Raw genomic sequence first — 23,867 nt, forward strand, 5'->3', positions numbered from 1 at the left:
TACCACAGTAAGGAGGTCAGAGTTTAGGCAGGGAAGTCATGGAAGGTTTGTGGACACAGGAGGGACACAGGCAGCACTGTGCCACCCTGGGATGAACACAGTGTGGAGTGTGGTTCCAGGGTCGGGGACAAGCAAATGATGGTACAGACCTCGGACTACCAACTGACGGGATTAACTGTCTTGTTTCTTTTGTATAGTCGGCCTTTTTGCATCCAAGGATGAGAAACAGCGGATATGGAGCACAGACTGTATTCATTATATTACGTCATTTTACACAAGGGACTTGAGCATCTGCAGATTTTGGTATCCACAGGGGCTCCTGTGGTCCCTGCAGATACCAAGGGATGACTGTATTCCCAAGGTCACGGGGCACAGTGATTGGTCTATATTAGGTTGCCAGTACTTGATTAATAGCCCACCCAATTTGAAGTTCAGAAACAAGAAAAGCACAGCACCTGCTCAATCTAGTCCTTCTTTTCTTGGGACTCATGTTCCATATGAGAGACTTAGGGCTGTTCTTTCAGACCTGCCCAAAGAAGGCTTTTCTTAGACTTTTCAAACTGTAAGGCAAAGTATCAAGAAGGTCCTCAATCTTTGAAAAGCTGGATTTGTTTGTTTTTTCAAATAAAGCAAATTGTGGTGTAACAATACAATAAAACACTACTCATCAATAGAAAGGAATGAATTTATGCAACATGGATGAATCCCAAATAATAATGTTGAGTGAAAGAAGCCAAATTACAGAACCTACTGTATGATTCCATTTATACAAGATTCTTAAAATCTCAAGCGAATCTTTGTAGGCAGAGTAGTGGGTGCCTGGGGCAGGAGATGGGGGGGTAGTGAGAAAGGAGGAATACAAATAGATAGCAGGAACTTTCGGTGGAAGATACGTTCATTATCTTGATTCTAGCGATGACTTCACGGATGTAGACATGTTTCAAAGCTCATCACACTGTACCCTTTAAAAGTGTTTCGTTTATTGTGTGTCTATTATACCTCAATAAAGCTGGAGGAAAAACATAATGGTCTACAGATCTTAAACAGGGTCCCTATAATCAGGGGAGATAAACACTACAGATTTCTATACGTTTTGTGGCACAGCCTCTTGTGTTCATGAACATTTGTGTTCTCTGCTTTCCAGGCACGTAACGAGGCCACATTCTCCAGCCTCTCTGACAGGAAGGCATGGCCAGGCCCCGCGTTCTGGCCAACAGATTGTGCACGTCCACTTCCCACCCACCACCGGAACAGAGGAGACTCTGAGCACAGCAATGGGTCCCTGAACTCTGGAGCACAGCACCCTGTCGCCGCCCTGCACTCACAGTCGAGTGGATGAGAAATAAACTTGAACTGTGCTAATCCACTGAAATCCTGGAGTTGTTAAAGCAGTTAGCCGCCTATGTATAATTTATATAAGGACATTATATAAATTATTTCAATATTATTAATATCAATATATAAGTATATCAAATATATATGAGGTATAATATAAAGTATTGATATGTCATGAAAATTAATAAGCCTTAGTTTCCTCCTCTGTGAAAAGGCAGGATATTTTTCTCCTTATCTCACAGGCTATAATAAAGAGTGAATAAAATTATGTATGTATTTGAAAGCTTTTTGAAAACAAGTGTGTTTTTACCTACAATAGAATTACCTTAACTGCCATTAAAAATGTCCATATTTGATATCCTTAGGCCAAGTTCATAGTATTACCTCCAGCAAGGACCAGATGACTTTTCTTTGTTCCAACTCAGAAAGACTCTCAGCTCTAGTAAGTGCCTCATATTTGATATAATCTGAGCAGACATGACCTGAAAACCATTCATAGGGATAATTCTTTCTGGTACAAGATGGGAAATGGATAGGTAGATACATTCAAATGTAAATTCACAAATAATGGATACTTTAAAAAATAAAAATACTATCTGCTCTTCTTCACATTAGGGGCTTTATTTATATTCTCTCATTTTATAAATTTTTTACCAAGATGTGGCCCTGAATTCTATTTCTGGAGGGTCACAAAGAGAGTGAAGCAAGGTAGATGTATTGATAACCCAAACCATCACTACTGGAAAAGGAGCCTCAAAGCGCACTGAATGTTAGCAATTCAGGAACAGAAATGCGAGCAACTGGGAGTGCAGAGGGCACATACCTGCCCAGTCACAGAACTCCAGTCAACTCCCGGGATTTCATCCAGGCTCTTCTGGGTAGCACTACCATACATACGATAACAAAAAGTTCTGCCAATACCATATTTAAAGATATACAGATGTATTTTGTTTTTTACAGATTGAAGGTGTGTGGTGACCCTGAATCTAGCAAGTCTATCGGCGCCATTTTTTCCAATAGCATTTGCTCATTTCATGTCTCTGTGTCACGTTTTGGTAGTTCTCACAATATCTCAAACTTTTTCATTATTACATTTGTCATGGTGATCTGTGATCAGTGATTTTTGAAGTTACTATTATAACTGTGGTAGAAAGGGCAAGAGAACTAGAATTAGAAGTGGAGCCTGAAGATGCCACTGAATTGCTGCAATCTCATAATAAAACCTTAACAGATGAGGAGTTGCTTCCTACAGATGAGCAAAGAAAGTGGTTTCTTGAGACGGAAACTACTCTTGGTGAAGATGCTGTGAAGACGGTTGAAATGACAACACATTTGCGATAATGTATCTAATGACAACAGCATTCAGAATATTGCATAAATTTAGTTGATAAAGCAGTGGCAGGGTTAGAGAGGATTGACTCCCGTTTTGAAAGAAGTTCTACAGTGGGTAAAATGCTATCAAACAGCACTGCATGCTGCAGAGAAATCATTCCTGAAAGGAAGAGTCAACCAACGTGGCAGACTTCATGGCTGTCTAGCTTTAAGAAGTTGCCACAGCAACCCATCCTTCAGCAACCACCATCCTGATCAGTCAGCATCAAGGCAAGACCCTCCACCAGCAAAAAGATCACAATTCGCTGAAGGCTCAGATGATGGTTCGCATTTTTTAGCAACAAAGCTTTTTTTAAATTTTATTTATTTCTTTTTGGCTGCGTTGGGTCTTTGTTGCTGCACGCAGGCTTTCTCTAGCTGTGGCGAGCGGGGGCTACTGTTGGTTGCAGTGCACAGGCTTTTCATTGCAGTGGCTTCTCTTGTTGCAGAGCACAGGCTCTAGGTGCTCGGGCTTCAGTAATTGTGGCACATGGGCTCAGTCGTTGTGGCTCATGGGCTCTAGAGCGCAGGCTCGGTAGTTGTGGCACACAGACTCAGTTCCTCCGTGGCATGTGGGATCTTCCTGGACCAGGGCTCAAACCCATGTCCCCTGCATTGGCAGGCAGATTCTTAACCACTGCACCACCAGGGAAGCCCCCAAAGGATTTTTTAATTAAGGTATCTATCTTGTTTTTTAGACATAATGCTATTGCACACATAACATACTAGAGTGTGAACATAACTTTTATATGTACTGGGAAACCAAACACTTTGCCTGACTCGCTTTATTGCAATATTCACTTTGTTGCAGTGGTCTGGAAGGGAAGCTGAAATGTCTCCGAGGTCTGCCTGTACAATCTTCTTTCCTTAGACACCAGTACTGAGGGTTTAAGGAAGGATGACAAAATCCTGGAGTTGAAAACAAAGATTAACAGCTCACAACTGGTTGCTTTCTAAATGCGTAGTGCAAGCAGCAGACACTCAGTGTAAGGGAGGTGGGGGGACTGGATTGAAATATGCCACAGTGGAAAATGCCTCCACAGTCCCAGCATCCTCTTTGGGAAAAGGACAATTACTTGGCAAAGGGAAAGCAGCAAGTCTCCCGGGATACATTCCGGCTCAAACTAATAATGTGTTGCTTGAGGCAACCAATTTGTCCAAACAAACCAATTCTGAAGAGGAGGAGGGGCGAGGCACCTCATGAAAGTAAACCTGGCATGGGCTCCCTACCCCCATCCAGCCCTCCCCCTCCCCCCACCCTCCCTCCCTCCTCTTCTCAGGGAAGCTTTTCTTCCTGATTCTAATTCTGCAGAAAAATGCCATAGACACAAGTGGTTTCACAAAGCATGCTGAGTGAGCCCACCCTTCAGTCAATGAGAACAGAAAGAATAAAAGAAACTGCCTTTCTGTAAAGGCAGTTTACAGAAACTAGCCAAGGACATAAAGGAGAACCTCTTCGGAGTTCCACTTGGCCGTTTTTCCACAACTTAAAAGAATTTTCCTCCCATTGACTAAGTCCTAGCTCTAAAACATGAGGAATTCTGAAAACCGCATTATATCGCTATCATCATAATGACTACTCCTTATTTTATTCCAGAAACTTTATGTTACAGGTCTCACTGAACCCTCAAAATAAACCTGCAAGCTCAGTATTATCATTATTATTTCCATTCTACAGTTGAGGAAACTAAAGGTCACTGAGGTTAAATAATCTGCCGAATGTCACAGAGCAGGGGAGTAGCAGGAGTGGTCTTTGGTCTGTCAAACTCAGAAGATCATGGCTTTCCATCACTCTATATCTACTTCCTGCAAAGAGTAAGCAACTAGCATCATGCCAGCGAAAAATCACAAGTATATGACAGCAATGTTTGAAACAATGGCCTCCCCCACAAAGCAAACAGGCCAGCACGCAACCCCCAAACAAACAGGCCAGCCCCCAAACAAACACAAATAGCACAGAAGAAATTTTAAAATGCTCTAGTAACATATTTAATTTTCTAAGTGGAAGTATTTTCATTCTCACAGAGCTGAGGTCCCTGTGCTATACATCATGTTCCCACTAGCTATCTATCTTACACATGGTAATGTATTTATGTCAAGCCTAATCTTCCAATTTGTCCCGCCCTCCTCTTCCCACCCTGTGTCCACATGTCCGTCCTCTTAAACTCCGCCCTGTAGGACTGGGTGCAGTGAAGTGGTCCTTGCAGAGAGCTCAGCCACAGGACGGGCAGAGCTGCACAGCGTCAACAAGCCTGGACATCAATCCTAATTCTGTCCCTTAACTAATGTGTGGCTCTGGGCATTGGTGTTGTCATCTATAAAAGGAAGATCATAACACTACAAAGAACACCACAGAAAGTAATGAATAAAAGGCACTACAGTTGTCACCTCCTCTTCAAGACTAGTGCATTAGCAATTCTAAAAGGAACTTGCAAAATCTCTGGTTGGAGGTCACAGGTTTTTTTATTAAGTACTTCTAAAATATCTAGTTTAGATAATCTGTATGGAGCACAGCATCTTAAACTCTACCACTCTTTCTCAGATTTTGGTCTACATAGATGGTTCAATAATCACAAGGACCTATTTCAATATCACAGAAAAGCTTTCCCCAAATCACCTTCTTTGCACTCTCTGAGCTAAATAAATAGGAAAGGAAAATATGGCTGCTTTGGTCAAAGAACATATAGGATAAGTGAAATTCTGAGATACCCAGACAGAGAGAGAACCCCCCCACTGCACCCACGTACATACGTCAATTGTTTTTTAGAAAATTTAAAAGACTATAGTAAAACCCAAATAAGAACAGGAAAACAAAATGAATGGACACGACTGGATAAATGGCTAACGTGTGAAAACACAGGAAAAAAGTCTTATTTACACACTGGCTGCACCTATCTGTTCTCTTTTAGTTCTTCCCTGTCATGAAGTTACATTTCAATTAGCAAATACACTTAAGCCTAGATAACTGGAGAACAGGATTGGGAACAAGGGTCTTCTAGCCCTATATCAGAATAGTTAATTTATTCCACAAATACCCACTGCGTAAGTTCAACGTGCCAGGCAGTGTTCTGGGAACATAAAATGAATATGTGGTTCCTGCTTCCAAGAAGGCCTCAGTGTAGTGGGCACTCCTGAACAAGTCACTGCCACCCAATGAGATAAACTCATGAGGGAGGTTTGTACATAGCTCCCGGGATGCAGAGGAAGCAGCGCTGGGCCCCCAGAAGGTTCTCTATAACTGCTGCCCACAACTCACTGCATTCACAAACACCAGCCTCTCACTACCAGGCACCAGGCAGGGAAACTGAGGAGAGAGGCTTGGACTGAATCCCAACACTACCCTTTTCAGTTGTGTGACTTTGGCCAAATCATTTAATCTCCTTAGCTGTGTTTCTGCTTCTACAAAATGGGGTAGTAATATCTACTCTTAAGATTATGAAGATTAAATGTGTATGTGCATGTGTGTAACACATTCCTAGCATACAGTAGATGTTCCATAGCTAAAAACTATTTTTTAAGTTATATATAATGATCCTTTTAACAGCAAAAATTTGTAGGTTATCCGTTCTTCATAGACAGATGTCATACACTTCACTTTTTCTGTATTTGCAATGACTGGCAAAATACCAGTTTTACTCAATAAAAATTTGTGTTTCTGAGAAACTTTTGAACCTCTTTGAAATTTTCAAAGAAAGCAATCATTAGAGTTTTAAAATACTGATTTAAATCCAAAATGTAGGGCTTCCCTGGTGGCGCAGTGGTTGAGAGTCCGCCTGCCGATGCAGGGGACACAGGTTCGTGCCCCGGTCCAGGAGGATCCCACGTGCCGCGGAGCAGCTGGGCCCGTGGGCCATGGCCGCTGAGCCTGCGCGTCCAGAGCCTGTGCTCCGCAACGGGAGAGGCCGCAACAGTGAGAGGCCTGCGAACCGCAAAAAAAAAAAAAAATCTAAAATGTACAACTTAATGGGAACAAGAATATCAAGGATCCTGGGGCACCCTAATAACAGAAATGGGGCCAAATTTCTATTTGTTAATGAAAGAGAAAAAGATGTAATTTGTTTTAAAAATATGTTCTACTGTTCTTCGATTTTGAGGAGGGCACTATTACTCAGGAGGGATACAAATTATCACTGAAATTCATAGTTAGGCAAAAGAAATTTTAAAATAAGTTAGCTCATTTTGTTTTCCAAGCAAAATATATTCAAGGTGAAAAAGAATCATAAAATACAAGTGTGCCTTAAGAATAACAAGAATCCCCTGTAGCCCCATCATGCACAATGATAATTACTGTTTACTGGGAATCTGGGCCCCCTGGTCTAGTGTTCTACCAGCTGCAGCAGGATTACGACAAAACAGGCAACAGAGAAACGTTACATCTTATAAAGAGGCACACAGCCCCGGTGATGTTCTCATTCTATCCTTAACCAATCATGACAACAGAAACTTTCTAAGCATATAAAAAGTGCTTGTCACAAAAATTGAACTCCCGAGTCCATAGGTTTCTACCCATCATAAACACTTGTTTCTGAGGGAGGGGGAAAAAAAAAAAAAGAAGAGGCCCAAATCCCTGGGGATCTCCTACTGCTCTGGCAGAATTCCATTGTGATCAGTTAAATGCAAATAAATCAAGAACATCTGGTCTACATTTGTTTTAAAGCCCACGAGGGTTTAAATACAAAGAACGTTTGGCAAAATGTATTCCTGAGTCTATTGAATTAGAATTTTTAAAAAAGGCCAAGAGGTATAGCAGAGCATGAGACAAAGTAGAGCTACCTTTGTAAATCCAGGAAAGTTTGTCAAAATATTTCTTTCTGGTTTCTCTGGTTTCCCAACACTTTAGCAATGGCATGCACTTCCAACTCAAATTTGCTAATTTATGTATGTTTGGGTTTCTATACCTTGAGATCTGACCAGGTAACCAGATAGGCACTATGGGTTAATGAAAGACTAAAATGATTTGTAGATGTATATAAATATATATATGTGTGTATGTGTACATAAATATATATGTGTGTGTGTATATATATATATACACACACATATAAATATAAATTATACATATACATAGATACATACATAAATACCATAACATTTCAGGACTTGTCAAAATCTTTAATAAGCTAATACATGTTATGAATCTCCAGCAAAGGTGGCAGGGGGACTTCCCTGGTGGTCCAGTGGTTATGAATCCGCCTTCCAATGCAGGGGATATGGGTTCGATCCCTGGTCAGGGAACTAAGATTCCCACATGCTGCATGGCAACTAAGCCTGTGCCCCACAACTACTGAGCCCACGTGCCGCAACTAGAGAGCCCGCATGCCGCAAACTACAGAGCCCATGCGCCACAACTACAGAGCCCGCGTGCTCTGGGAGCCTCGTGCCACAACTAGAGAGAAGCCCGCACACCACAACAAAGAGCCTGCACACAGCAACGAAAGATCCCGTGTGCCGCAACTAAGACCTGACGCAGCCGAAAATTAAAAAATAAAATAAATATTTTTAAAAAAAAACAAAGGTGGCAGGTCATGACCTAACTTGTTGGCCCCAGCATCCTGGCTTTTCTTAGGCAGCTGCATGGGACACACTTGGGAGAAATGCTGGACTCTTAAACCCAAATGGGATACAGATGTCTGGGATGCAGATGACTCTCACCACCTGGAATCCCACTCCTTTCATGCAAGGATCCATTCAACAGACAACTATTAAACACCTGCTATGTGCTTCACCCAGCATCAAGTTTCTCAGTTTGCATATACACCTGAGCATTGTCATCCCACACGTAAACTGACACCTTTCTTATGCATAAAAGAAACCCAGGGGCTTCCCTGGTGGCGCAGTGGTTGAGAGTCCGCCTGCCGATGCAGGGGACACGGGTTCGTGCCCCGGTCCGGGAAGATCCCACATGCCGCGGAGCAGGTGGGCCCGTGAGCCATGGCCGCTGAGCCTGCGTGTCCGGAGCCTGTGCAACCAAAATGGAGGCCCACTACTTAACAGCAGCTTGTGCTACTGTAAACATTTTTGTGTTTTCTCTTCTCTTGATTGCAATGGACTTCCAAGGCAGAAGGCTTATTTTTATTCCTTCGACCCTCTTACCATTTATCAACTCAGGTAAAACTAGGGGCATTACAGAGCTACTGTGACTGGTGAAGATGACAGGGTGTGCCTGTCATCTAGGGAAAGGGGACCCTGGGGAGACAGGGGGTGCTATCAGGGATCTTGCCTAGTCCCACTTTTGCCATTTGCACTGGAAAGCCGAACCCCAGAGCAAACCTCTACACTGCTCTCCAGCTCTGCCCACACCCTGTGATTTAACCAAGGTGAGGGGATTTGGGATTTGTTTGCCTTCCTCCTGCTAATTATCCCCTTAGTGAGAAAACGAGAAGAAAGTGTAGGCTGATCACAGAGTCTTTCCCTGCACAATTATGCTGGGAATCGGGATTGCCCTGTGGGGATGCCAGCTTCTTGCAGGACTCCTGCCACAAAGGACAGCGAGGAGGTATGGCATGCAGTGGCCTCGTACAGAGCAACAGAGCCAGGCAGACAGGCCAGCCCTGGGCCACCATAATCCCGCTCCACACAGGAGATGAATCGCGGAGCATCTGCCCCAGCCGCATCCGCAGGGAAACCCCTGGGCTGGCGGGGCAACTTCTCTTCACCCTCTTCTTCCCTCCGCAATGCTAAAGGACATGGGGGTCGAGAGTGGGCAGATAAATGACAGAAGTTTCCCCAAGGAAGGTCCTCCCAAGGACCCCCAAGCCCTCAGCACAGGAACCCATCATCCTGAAACCCCGCAGCGTCTCTCCACTTACCCCAGCTCACTGCTGAGGACCGCGAAGCCCCTCTTGGATCCCATCCCACAACGCATATGGTTTACAGTCCTCTTTGGGGCAATAAAGGAGTAGGCAATAATTACCCTCATTTCCCATGCTAAAGGGAAATAAGGCACAGGGCTATTCAATTAGGATTGTTTTTTTACTCCTAGGGCGCTGTACGAAGCACCTCTGCACACACCCTGTCGCCCTGCCTGTGCAGGGGTGCCCAGCCCCATTTCACAGATGAGGAAGAGAAGCTCCAGGGAGGGGAGACAGAGGTGGATGAGAATCTGCTCCCCAGCCTGAAGGATTCAGTTTACCCTGACTGAAACATCCAGTCTCAAAGTAGGGCTCTCCCAGAGGCTGGCCAGTGCCACAGGCCCGGTGCTGGGCAGAGGATGGGTAGCCACCTGGCTGGGGGCACTTTTCCATGTTTATCAATTTCTTTGAAGCTCTCAATAGCTCAACTGAAAGCATCTGTAAATTGCCCATTGCTGGGGTAGATGGGTAAGTGCCACAGGCTTCAAAAATACTTGGTCATCCTCCTAAACCTTGTTTTTCCTTACCTTCCTTCTATCCTGGGACCCAGGATGAGTTAAAGGCTTTTCAAAGCCAGAACTCCACCCTGTTGGCACCGGTCAGGTATATATATGTATTTCCTCTATACCTATCTGTACAGCAGGTCTGGAAGGTAACAGCAAACTGATAACATGATGACTCTGGCAGTGCCAGGTTTGGGAGCCACTGGAAAAGGCTTTGGAACTTTGACTAAGACACAGATTTGTCCATTCCTTAGCGGTGTTCTCTTAGACAAGTCTCTTAACCTTCTACAGACTCAGGGTCAACTAGGATATGAGAATGATGCCTGCCAGCAGGATTCTTGCAAAGGCAGAGACAATCCACATCTGACACACAGCACACACTCAGTAAGTCCTGGCTATGATTATTACTACTTCTGCAAAAGAGGACGGTTGCTAAAAGGCCATACCTCTAGCCTCCCTGTAGCTGCAGAAACCGCCTCCTGCTGAAGGAGGGAACCGAGAGCATCACTCATCATTCTCTAGTCCTGGTTTTGCATTTGTGTCTCTGGAGTGACCTCAGCCTGCAGGACATTTAGTTCCTGGTAGGGACCAAAGTGTGTTGGCTATTCTCCATTTGCTTCACCACCACCCCTCACTCCAAAGCCATTCTCCACCTCTCTACACCTGCTCTGTGACCTGGTGGCTGACTGCTGTGGGCTGCCTCACCAGGGCTCCATGGCCCTTTGGTTTCCGACAAGATCTGCTGATGCGAGGACCAACACAAGATCTGGGTAGTTATTCTCCCCACTTTGCCAAGTCTCTGGCAGTGGTGTTGTTCTTTCTATAGCCATAGCACCTGCGGGGCAGCCCCTCTTCCATGAATCTAGGTCTTGTTGCCTCTGTAAGCAGTTCTTTCATTAAACTCTCTTCAGATAAACCCCTCTGAGGGCACCATCTGCTTCCTGCTAGGACCGTGACCAAAACAACACAGGGCAGGAGGCTTTCTCAATGAAAAGGGAGATACTAAACATAATTATAAGCTTTGGGGACAGCTTAACAATGTCCAGTTCAGGCTACGACTCTGATCTTCATCATTTGAACCTCTAGGAATTAAAGCAATTTTCACCTAAGTAAAGAGGCTACCAAAAAGAACAGCCTGAGCCTAGAGATCTTGACTTTTGCTGCAGTGAGGAGCCCACCTCTACTTCTCTAAAGCAATAAGAACCCTGGGGCAGGAGAGAGAAGAAATCACATCCTTGATGATCATTCATTCTGTATCAGGAATTATGTTAAGACGTTGTACATAAACTGTCTCACTTGGAGTGAGTAATAATTTGGCTGAGGTAAGAACTATTATTACGGCCATTTTTCAGATGAGGAAACTGAGTCGTAAAGATACTAAGAATCTTGCCCAAGGTCACAATGGCAGAAGGGGGATCTGAACCTGAGCAGTCTGACTCCAGCGTCTGTGTGCTCTTAGCCTCCTCCACGGGAAGGCTTGGCAAAGAGGTTGAGAGCAAGGAGATGCAAACGGGAGGCAAGCACCGCCTCTCTTCCTCACCACCTCAGCTTGTGACTTCCCATCCACAAGATGCTCCCATCCATGAAATGCTCCCCAGGGTGGAGAGATGGGTATGAGGGCATATTTCAGCTGCTGATCAAGATCATCCGTCAGAGAGCATCAACCAGAACTGAGTGTGTCAGTGCGAACAAAATGCAATCAAGAACTGCGGCTTGTGAAGAGAGAGAGAGAGAGACCATCGTAAACTAGGATTCCTTGCAATATTATCAAATACCAAACCAAATCCTGTCTGAACCCTTTAGTCTGCAAGAGGGATCACTCTTACTTGTAGAACCTCCCAGTAGCACACACCGTGAGGACAAATGTTACCCAAATTTGAAAAATGATCCAGAGACAAATTCCTAAAGCACACCTTTGAGAAGGAAAAACAAATATTGTTGGACACCCTGGGTAAATTCATCTACAGAGAAACCATCAGTAACTCTATCACTTTCAAAGGAAAGCAATCCCTTGGGCCAAATAACCAAAACACTAACCACACACAACATCTTTCCAATGCTGCCCTAAACCCAACCCATAATACAGTGCTTGCTGACAGGCCCATATTCTACCTGCAAAGCCAGCCAGCATTCCACCCTACACCTACCGGAAATGTAATAAATGAGAACAGAACATGGGATGTTATACACTGGTGCATAGCTCAATCCAGGCACAACAGAAAAAACAGAACTGCAAAATGATCTGTACTCTGGACACAGTGGCTGCATCCTGATTCTCATTCCACTTCACATAACATTTCCTTTTTCTCTGCTTAAATGTAACCTCCCTCTTGCTGAATAGGGAAGGTGCGTGGGTGGTAGGATGAAAGATTCAGCCTTGTTCATATTACACATAGTTCGGTTAACCAAGGAGAAAATAAACTGACAGGGAACCGTACTTGTACTGAACAGTCAGAAAACAGCCCCTTAAGATACACTGTCAAATGGTTTCCCAGTATTGATAACCTTGCCAACCAACCAGCCAATCTGTGTGCATGTTTTTTCCCAGTGCAATTTTGAACCACTCAGGATTCTAGCTTTTTGACTGAATGGCTATGCCTGAACTCATTCTGCAAACAAAGCTGGCTGCAGAGATTTGATGAGTGGCAACAGGTCACCAAAAGTGATTTGCAGAGCCCTCTGGCTTGGGGCTCCATCTTACCAGTCGAGTCGGCCCTGGAAGCCAGGCCACTCTGCTCCTCAGCACTGATGAGCTGCAGGCCTGTGTACGAAGGGCCAAAACTAGGACTACTGGTGTCTTCAGAATGTGTGGTCCAGCTGCTCTCGGAAGGCAGAGGGCATCTCCTCAGGGAGTTGAAGGAAGGGCACGTCCAGCAGGGCATGGTCAACGATACGGCTGGGGACAGACGGAAAACCAAAAGCATACAGTATAAATAGTTGTACTTTGTTTATCTTTAGTGCTTGTCTGACTTTGATGTTATGAAAGTCAGACAAGCACTAAAACAACACAAGCACTATGAAATCTCAACAGCCGTACAAGGCAAGGAAGTGTCACTCATGATATAGACAGGGAAAACTAATTGACTGAGACCCCACAGTGAGTCAGTATCAAAACCGGTACTACAATTAAGGTCTAATGACCCTCAAATCAAAGATAAGCTCACCAAAGAATATGAGTGATTTTAGGCTCTACTTTTTTTTTCTTTTTTGGCTGCATTGGGTCTTTGTTGCTGCCCATGGGCTTTTTCTAGTTGTGGCGAACGGGAGCTACTCTTTGTTGCGGTGCGTGGGCTTCTCATTGCGGTGGCTTCTCTTCTTGCGGAGCACGGACTATAGGCGCGCAGGCTCAGTAGTTGTGGCACACAGGCTTAGTTGCTCCGCAGCATGTGGGATCTCCCCAGACCAGGGCTCAAACCTGTGTCCCCTGCATTGGCAGGAGGATTCTTAACCACTGTGCCACTGCGAAGTCCCTAGGCTCTACTTTTATTTCTAAACCTAGGTTTCGGTTTCATTCAGACCTAAACTACATGCGGTTTCACCCCTACCCTTACATTTCCTCCATTTTTAGTGGCACACCAACACTCTCAAGAAAACTTACCAACTTGCACTGCAAAATTAGAGCTAGGGTGGATTAAGGGATAAGAATGTGAATATAGATGTATTTGCAGATGAATGTGATATGTCTCCGCTTGCCTTGAGTTTGACTGTAACTGGAGAATCTGTAGACTGTTCCATACACAAATTGAGATCTACTAGGACTGCTGACCTGGCATACAATGAAAAATATCTTTAAGGGGGAAGTGCACAGGGCTTGGCTTGATCTCTGTAACCTTGAGCACCAAATTTAGCAAAAACCACTTCGGAAAGTTTCTTTTTTTAAAATCAAGTTTCCTAATGTTCCTAATTTGTCTTTGGTTAATTGCCTATCACATGGTTTCTCCACCGTGTTGCATAAGAATCTGATCGCAAATTTACTGACAAGTACTGAAAACAAGTGCTGAAAAGAGTGTGGACAGGGAAGCAAGAATTTAAAAAAAAGAAAGAAACTAGCAATTATTGAGTACCCATGAAATGTCAGACACTCGTACAAATGTTATCTCATCTTGCCCATGGGTCCTGAGAGTTAGACAGTGGTCTTCCTTTACACAGGGGGTAAGAGACTCAAAGAGGTTAAGTAGCTTGTCCAAAAACATAGAGTCAGTCAGGCCTCCTGGCTGGAGAATCAAAATTATGGTGTTGGGTTCAGAAACAGGAAGAGATACTGAGATTTAAGAGGAAAATGAATAAATAAATAGCAATATCTGTGACATGGTGTAAATATGAAACTACAGAGAATTTTCATTTTATTTTCTTAGGCATTTATAAAACATAGAGATCTTTTCTCTATCTGGAATGCTTATGGCTCACACCCCATTTTCCGTAAAAATGTGACCTTCTCCTGAGCTATTCTCTCCAAAGATGCAAGTCCCCTTCCCTGCTTTATTTCTCCTTAACGTTCTCTCTAACAGCCTATATGTCCCATGTCTTCCTCGCTAGAATTCAAGCTCCTTGGGGGCAAGGATTTTGGTGATTATTGTTCACTCTTCTGCCCTGAAGGCCAGAAGGATTTGCTACCCCAAAATATGCCTTTTTGGCATAAGGATTATTTTAGGTTTATTATATTTTAGTAACAGCTGATGAGGGAGAAGCTCTGAAAACTCAGTGAAAGTTACCCTATTGTAAGGGACATTTACAAGGGAAATCTCCATTTGTAAAGCTGTCTCTCTGTACCAGGAATAGGAGGAGGTCCAAATCTCTAGAGACCCTTTACCAGCAGAGAAGGCCTGGACTTAAATCTGCAAAACAACCTTACCCTTGTTTACCAGGGTAACCTGGTAACTTACCCAAACTGGCCTATTCCCTCCCCCAACATCCTCTTTTGTCTTTAGCTAGTATTTAAGGTGGTGGCTTGGGCCATTTCAGGGAGTTATTCATTTTTTTTCTGGGTACCTCCCATGTATATAGGAGTATACATGTTTATTAAACTTCTGGGGAGCTGCTCAGAGCTACGTCCCAGGGACTTGGGACTGCAGGCAGCAGTGTGGCGGACAGGCTCTTGGTGCTTCAGCTGGGTGTCAGGCCTGTGCCGCTGAAGTGGGACAGCCGAGTTCAGGACAGTAGTACACCAGAGACCTCCTGGCTTCACATAATATCAAACGGGGAAAGCTCTCCCAGAGATCTCCATCTCAACGCTAGGACCCAACTCCACTCAATCACCAGCAAGTTACAGTGCTGGACGCCCTATGCCAAACAACTAGCAAGACAGGAACACAACCCCACCCATTAGCAGAGAAGCTGCCTAAAATCATAAGGTCACAGACACCCCAAAACACACCAATGGATGCGGTCCTGCCCACCAGAAAGACAAGATCCAGCCTCATCCACCAGAACACAGGCACGAGTCCCCTCCACCAGGAATCCTACACAACCCACTGAACCAACCTCACCCACTGGGGGCAGGCACCAAAAACAATGGGAACTACAAACCTGCAGCCTGCGAAAAGGAGACCCCAAACACAGTAAGTTAAGCAAAATGAGAAGACAGAGAAACACACAGCAGAGGAAAGAGCAAGGTAAAAACCCACCAGGGGCTTCCCTGGTGGCACAGTGGTCGAGAGTCCACCTGCCGATGCAGGAGACACGGGTTTGTGCCCCGGTCCAGGAAGATCTCACATGCCACAGAGCGGCTGGGCCCGTGAGCTGTGGCCACTGAGCCTGCGCGTCCGGAGCCTGTGCTCTGCAACGGAAGAGGCCACAACAGTGAGAGGCCCGCATACCACAAAAAAAAAAAAAAAAAAAAACCAGACCTAACAAATGAAGAGGAAATAGGCAGTCTAACTGAAAAAGAATTCAGAGTAATGATAGTAAAGATGATCCAAAATCTTGGATATAAAATGGAAAAAATACAAGAAATGTTTAACAAGGACCTAGAAGAACTAACGAGGAAACAAACAATGATGAACAACACGATAAATGAAATTAAAAATTCTCTAGAAGGAATCAATAGGGGAATAACAGATAAATGACCTAGAAGATATAATAGTGGAAATAACTACCACAGAGCAGAATAAACAACGAAAAGAATTGAGGACACTCTCAGAGACCTCTGGGACAACATTAAATGCACCAACATTCGAATTATAGCGGTCCCAGAAGAAGAAGAGAAAAAGAAAGGAACTGAGAAAATATTTGAAGAGATTATAGTTGAAAACTTCCCTAATACGGTAAAATAAATAGTCAATCAAGTCCAGGAAGCACAGAGAGTCCCATACAGGATAAATCCAAGGAGAAACAGGCCAAGACACATATTAATCAAACTATCAAAAATTAAAATACAAAGAAAAAATATTAAAAGCAGCAAAGGAAAAACAACAAACAACATACAAGGGAATCACCATAAGCTTAGCAGCTGATCTTTCAGCAGAAACTCTGCAAGCCACAAGGGAGTGGCAGGACATATTTAAAGTGATAAAAGGGGAAAACTTACAACCAAAATTACTCTACCCAGCAAGGATCTCATTCAGATTCAACGGAGAAATTAAAACCTTTACAGACAAGCAAAAGCGAAGAGAATTCAGCACCACCAAGCCAGCTTTACAGCAAATGCTAAAGGAACTTCTCTAGGCAGGAAACACAAGAGAAGGAAAAGACCTACAATAACAAACCCAAAACAATTAAGAAAATGGTAATAGGAACATGCATATCAAAAGCTACCTTAAATGTAGCTATTTACTTACACTGGCTTAAATGCTCCAACCAAAAGACATAGACTGGCTGAATGGATATAAAAACAAGACCCATACATATGCTGTCTACAAGAGACCCACTTCAGACCTAGGGACACATACAGACTGAAAGTGAGAGGATGGAAAAAGTTATTGCATGCAAACGGAAATCAAAAGAAAGCTGGAGTAGCAATTCTCATATCAGACAAAATAGACTTTCTTTTTCTTTTTTTTTTTTTTTTTGCGGTACGCGGGCCTCTCACTGTTGTGGTCTCTCCCGTTGCGGAGCACAGGCTCCGGACGCGCAGGCTCAGCGGCCATGGCTCACGGGCCCAGCCGCTCCGCGGCATGTGGGATCTTCGGGGACCGGGGCACAAACCCATGTCCCCTGCATCGGCAGGCGGACTCTCAACCACTGTGCCACCAGGGAAGCCCTATTTTTCTTTTTGTTTTTGTGGTACGCGGGCCTCTCACTGTTGTGGCCTCTCCCATTGCGGAGCACAGGCTCCGGACGCGCAGGCTCAGCAGCCATGGCTCACGGGCCCAGCCACTGCGTGGCATGTGGGATCTTCCCAGACCGGGGCACGAACCCATGTCCCCTACATCGGCAGGCGGACTCTCAACCACTGCGCCACCAGGGAAGCCCCAAAATAGACTTTAAAATAAAGAGACAAGAGACAAAGAGACAAAGAAGGACACTACATAACGATCAAGGGATCAACCCAAGAAGAACATAGAACAATTATAAATATTTATGCACCCAACATAGGAGCACCTCAATACATAAGGCAAATGCTAATAGCCATAAAAGGGGAAATCAACAGTAACACAATCATACTAGGGGACTTTAACACCCCACTTTCACCAATGGACAGATCATCCAAAATGAAAATAAATAAGGAAACACAAGCTTTAAATAATACATTAAACAAGATGGACTTAATGGATATTAACAGGACATTCCATCCAAAATCAACAGAATACACTTTCTTCTCAAGTGCTCATGGAACATTCTCCAGGATAGATCATATCTTGGGTCACAAATCAAGCCTTGATAAACTTAAGAAAACTGAAATCATATCAAGTATCTTTTCCAAGCACAACGCTACGAGACTAGATATCATTTACCGGAAAAAAATCTGTAAAAAATACAAACACATGAAGGCTAAACAATACACTACTAAATAACCAAGAGATCATGAAGAAATCAAAGAGGAAATCAAAAAATACCTAGAAACAAATGACAATGAAAATATGACGACCCAAAACCTATGGGATACAGCAAAAGCAGTTCTAAGGGGAAGTTTATAGCAATATAATCCTACCTCAAGAAACAAGAAACATCTCAAATAAACAACCTAAACTTACACCTAAAGCAATTAGAGAAAGAAGAACAAAAAACCCCAAAGTTAGCAGAAGGAAAGAAATCATAAAGATCAGATCAGAAAGAAATGAAGGAAACAGTAGCAAATGTCAATAAAACTAAAAGCTGGTTCTTTGAGAAGGTAAACAAAATTGATAAACCATTAGCCACACTCATCAAGAAAAAAAGAGAGACGATTCAAATCAGTAGAATTAGAAATGAAAAAGGAGAAGTAACAACTGACACTGCAGAAATACAAAGGATCACGAGAGATTACTACAAGCAACTCTATGCCAATAAAATGGACAACCTGGAAGAAATGGACAAATTCTTTGAAAAGCACAACCTTCCAAGACTGAACCAGGAAGAAATAGAAAATATAAACAGACCAATCACAAGCACTGAAATTGAGACTGTGATTAAAAATCTTCCAACCAACAAAAGCCCAGGACCAGATGGCGTCACTGACGAATTCTATCAAACATTTAGAGAAGAGCTAACACCTATCCTTCTCAAACTCTTCCAAAATATAACACAGGGAAGAACACTCCCAAACTCATTCTACGAGGCCACCATCACGCTGATACCAAAACCAGACAAAGATGCCACAAAGAAAGAAAACTAATGGCCGATAGCACTGATGAACATAGATGCAAAAATCCTCAACAAAATACTAGCAAACAGAATCCAACAGCACATTAAAAGGATCATACACCATGATCAAGTGGGGTTTATCCCAGGAATGCAAGGATTCTTCAATATATGCAAATCAATCAATGTGGTAAACCATATTAACAAATTGAAGGAGAAAAACCATATGATCATCTCAATAGATGCAGAAAAAGCTTTTGACAAAATTCAACATCCATTTATGACAAAAACCCTCCAGAAAGTAGGCATAGAGGGAACTTACCTCAACATAACAAAAGCCATATATGACAAACCCACAGCCACCATCATGCTCAATGGTGAAAAACTGAAACCATTTCCTCTAAGATCAGGAACAAGACAAGGCTGTCCACTCTCACCACTATTATTAAACATACCTTGGAAGTTTTAGCCAGAGCAATCAGAGAAGAAAAACAAATAAAAGGAATCCAAGTCGGAAAACAAGAGGTGTCACTGTTTTGCAGATGACATGATACTATACATAGAGAACCCTAAAGATGCTACCAGAAAATTACTAGAGCTAATCAATGAATTTGGTAAAGTAGCAGAATATAAAATTAATGCACAGAAATCTCTTGCATTCCTATACACTAATGATGAAAAATCTGAAAGAGAAATTAAGGAAACACTCCCACTTATCACTGCAACAAAAAGAATAAAATACCTAGGAATAAACCTACCTAGGGAGACAAAAGACCTGTATACAGAAAACTATAAGACACTGATGAAAGAAATTAAAGATGATACAAACAGATGGAGACATATACCATGTTCTTGGATTGGAAGAATCAACATTGTGAAAATGACTCTACTACCCAAAGCAATCTACAGATTCAATGCAATCCCTATCAAACTACCAATGGCATTTTTCACAGAACTAGAACAAAAAATTTCACAATTTGTATGGAAACACAAAAGACCCCGAATAGCCAAAGCTATCTTGAGAAAGAAAAACAGAGCTGGAGGAACCAGGCTCCCAGACTTCAGACTATACTGCAAAGCTACAGTAATCAAGATAGTATGGTACTGGCACAAAAACAGAAATATAGATCAATGGAACAGGATAGAAAGCCCAGAGGTAAACCCACACACATATGGTCACCTTATTTTTGATAAAGGAGGCAAGAATATACAATGGAGAAAAGACAGTCTCTTCAATAAGTGGTGTTGGGAAAAACTGGACAGCTACATGTAAAAGAATGAAATTAGAACACTCCCTAACACCACACACAAAAATAAACTCAAAATTGATTAAAGACCTAAATTTAAGGCCAAACACTACAAAACTCTTAGAGGAAAACAGAGGCAGAACACTCTATGACATAAATCACAGCAAGATCCTTTTTGACCCACCTCCTAGAGAAATGGAAATAAAAACAAAAATAAACAAATGGGACCTATGAAACTTAAAGTTTTTGCACAGCAAAGGAAAACATAAAGAAGACGAAAAGACAACCCTCAGAATGGGAGAAAATATTTGCAACTGAAGCAACTGACAAAGGATTAATCTCCAAAATTTACAAGCAGCTCATGCAGCTCAATATCAAAGAAACAAACAACCCAATCGAAAAGTGGGCAGAATAGCTAAATAGACATTTCTCCAAAGAAGATGTACACATTGCCAACAAACACGTGAAAGGATGCTCAACGTCACTCATCATTAGAGAAATGCAAATCAAAACTACAGTGAGGTATCACCTCATACCAGTCAAAATGGCCATCATCAAAAAATCTACAAATAAATGCTGGTGAGGGTGTGGAGAAAAGGGAACCCTCTTGCACTGTTGATGGGAATGTAAATTGACACAGACACTATGGAGGACAGTATGGAGGTTCCTTAAAAAACTAAAACTAGAACTACCATACGACCCAGCAATCCCACTACTGGGTATATACCCTTAGAAGACCATAATTCAAAAAAAAGTCATATACCACAATGTTCACTGCAGCACTATTTACAAAGCCAGGACATGGAAGCAACCTAAGTGTCCATCGACAGATGAATGGATAAAGATGTGGCACATATATACAATGGAATATTACTCAGCCATAAAAAGAAACAAAACTGAGTTATCTGTAGTGAGGTGGATGGACCTAGAGTCTGTCATACAGAGTGAAGTAAGTCAGAAAGAGAAAAACAAATACTGTACGCTAACACATATATATGGAATCTAAAAAAAAAAAAGGTTCTGAAGAACAGAGGGGCAGGACAGGAATAAAGACACAGATGTAGAGAATGGACTTGAGGCCACAGGGAGTGGGAAAGGTAAGCTGGGACGAAGTGAGAGAGTGGCATGGACATATATACACTCCCAAATGTAAAACAGATAGCTAGTGGGAAGCAGCCACATAGCACAGGGAGATCAGCTCGGTGCTTTGTGACCATCTAGAGGGGTGGGATAGGAAGGATGGGAGGGAGATGCAAGATGGAGGAGATGTGGGGATATATGTATATGTATAGCTGATTCACTTTGTTATACAGCAGAAACTAACACACCATGGAAAAGCAATTATATTCCAATAAAGACGTTAAAAAAAATTGTTTTTCTCTTGTTAATTTTTTATCACAGGGGTTTCTCAGCTAAGAACCTAGAAGGGTAGAGGAAAAATTATTGTTCCTCCCCTTCAAATCCCCATTTCTAGAATAGTGCCTTGTGTAAAGTAGGCACTCAGTAAGGATTTGTTGGTTATGTCCATAACAGTCTATACACAGACATTCTATATTAAATACAGACTGTTAAAATAAAACTCCCACACAAACATAGGAAAAAAAATCTAAACACTGAAAATAAAAAGAAACAACCAAGAAAAAAAACAAAAGCAAAGGGAATTCCCTGGGAGTCCAGTGGTTAGGACTCGGTGCTTTCACTACTGGGTCCTGGCTTTGATCCCTAGTCGGGGAACTAAGATTGTGCAAGCTGCATAGCACAGCCAATAATAATAATTATAATAATAATAATAATAAAACAATTTTTTAAAAAAGCAAAGCTGGACTTGTAAAAGCTTATCACAGGATTGCCATTTCCTACAGTATCATGGATTAGACACTTAACTATTATGGAAATAAAAGTAAAATATTAGGTAAAATGTTAACAACAATATTTACAATACATTACAGGGTAAGCAAGAAAGTAAAGAGTTATCAGAGGCCAAGTGAAAGCTGGAACCCAGAAATGGTAAGCAGAGCACACAACCTGATTTTTATACCCTGAGGATTTTGTACAAACCAGGGAGACTCCTAAGTTTGAGTTTTTTCAATCTCTTGTGAAGAAGGTGTAGGGGAACAGAATTTGCCACCCTAAAATATGTCTCTGTGGCATATTAATTGTCTTAAACTGATCATTTTCTAAGAAACAGCAGACATGAGAAGTACTCTGAAAACCAAGTAAGAGTTACCCTTTTGTAAAAAAAATTTCCATTTGTAAGGGAAATCTTATCTGTAAGGGTTTGTCCCTCATGCTGTACCTCATACCAAGAGGAGGATGACCAAATCTCCAGAAACTCTTATCAGTGGAGAAGGTTTGGACTTAAATCTGCATCAAAATCAGCCTTGTTTACTCTGCTTTTCCTGGTCACCTCCCACCAAAGACTCTCACCACCCTCAACATCCTCTTTCGTCTTTAGCTAAGGATGGTATATAAGGTGAGGGCTTCAGCCATTAAGACGAGTTACTCAGTTTTTCTGGGTCTCTCCCATGTATACGTGTCATTAATCAAAATCGTTTGATTTTCTCCTGTTAATCTGTCTCATGTTAATTTAATTCTTAGACCAGTCTGAAGAACCTAGAAGGGTAGAGGAAAATTTCTTCCTCCCTGACAAGGCAAAGGGAAAAAAACCTAGGACTTACCCAAGATGGAAAATCTAACAGAAGATCTGGTGCCTAAAGTTAGAATTCTCAAAGGGCTCAGTTAAAGGGTAAATTAGGAATAACCCCCACTAGTAAACCCATGCTAAGGGTGCAAGATAGAGGGGGGAAAAAAAAATCTGAGATTTTATAACCACAAGCTGTCCCATATAGGGGTTTGCAGCTAAAACTACTTGTGTGGTCAGAAAAACTTCCAGTCTGAGAACCTGGTCGAAGTATTTCCACTTTGATAGTGGAAAGAGAGTAAAAGCCATGGAGGATAGAGTGAGAAGGTCCCATAGATATCTAATCTGAGTTCCTAAAGAGAAGAGAGAGAGAATGAAGGCAATATCTGAAAAAATGCTGGCTGAGAATTTCCCAGAATTTATGAAAGATTTTATTTGTCAGATTAAAAAATCACAAAGTGTCTCAAGGAGGGTAACCAAAAATAACTCCATAAGTAGATATCAAAACTATATAAGACTGGGGCTTCCCTGATGGCGCAGTGGTTGAGAGTCCGCCTGCCGATGCAGGGGACACCGGTTCGTGCCCTGGTCCGGGAAGATCCCACATGCTGCAGAGCGGCTGGGCCCGTGAGCCATGGCCGCTGAGCCTGCTCATCCGGAGCCTGCGCTTCTGGAGCCTGTGCTCTGCAATGGGAGAGGCCACAACAGTGAGAGGCCCGCGAACCGCAAAAACAAAAAAAACAAAAAAAAAACTATATAAGACTGAAACCAAGCAGGACCCTATGGGGCTCCTGGGCACAGAAGCCTTTCAGTGTCCCCCATTTCCTGTTTGTAGGGAATAGATTCCAGCCTCCACGACCTTCCCTGAGTTCCGCAGGGCAGACTCGAATGGTTGCTAATCAGGGACGGGAGGGGTTGCAGAGACAAGGGAGGAACAGTCTAGAAACAGTAGTGCAGCCTTGGGGCAGGGATACACATAAACATATCTTTGAGCTCTTTACAGAACTAAAACCCCCTACAAATGGAAGACTTAGCATTCTTCATTTCCAATTAAAGGAACCAGAGAAACTCTTCAAGAGACCACCTGAGACCAGATTAAAGGGGTGCAGGCCCTGCGCACACCCTGATCCTTATCAGCAACCCTGCCCTTGAATCATTGCTGTAAGTCGTCACCAAATCCCCCCAGGTTGGGACACACAGT

At 42.8% G+C, this 23,867-nt stretch overlaps 1 protein-coding gene across 5 annotated transcripts in view; it reads right to left on the reverse strand.

The window, feature by feature from the left end:
- The window catches only part of STON2 (stonin 2), a 136,652-nt gene that overhangs the window by 89,441 nt on the left and 23,344 nt on the right, over nt 1–23,867 (reverse strand). For 4 of the 5 annotated variants that reach the window (XM_089908041.1, XM_089908044.1, XM_089908042.1 and 1 more), the window contains one exon: nt 12,762–12,956. In XM_089908041.1, coding sequence (XP_089764167.1) covers nt 12,762–12,956 — 195 coding nt within the window. Of the gene's footprint in view, nt 1–12,761; nt 12,957–23,867 lie in introns of those variants that run through there. The other variant, XM_089908046.1, reaches the window with a different exon arrangement.

Source organism: Delphinapterus leucas, chromosome 2 (genome assembly GCF_059928025.1).
Source record: "Delphinapterus leucas isolate spDelLeu-1000000601 "Yukka" chromosome 2, BTC_Dleu_Yukka2, whole genome shotgun sequence".
NCBI lineage: Eukaryota > Metazoa > Chordata > Mammalia > Artiodactyla > Monodontidae > Delphinapterus > Delphinapterus leucas.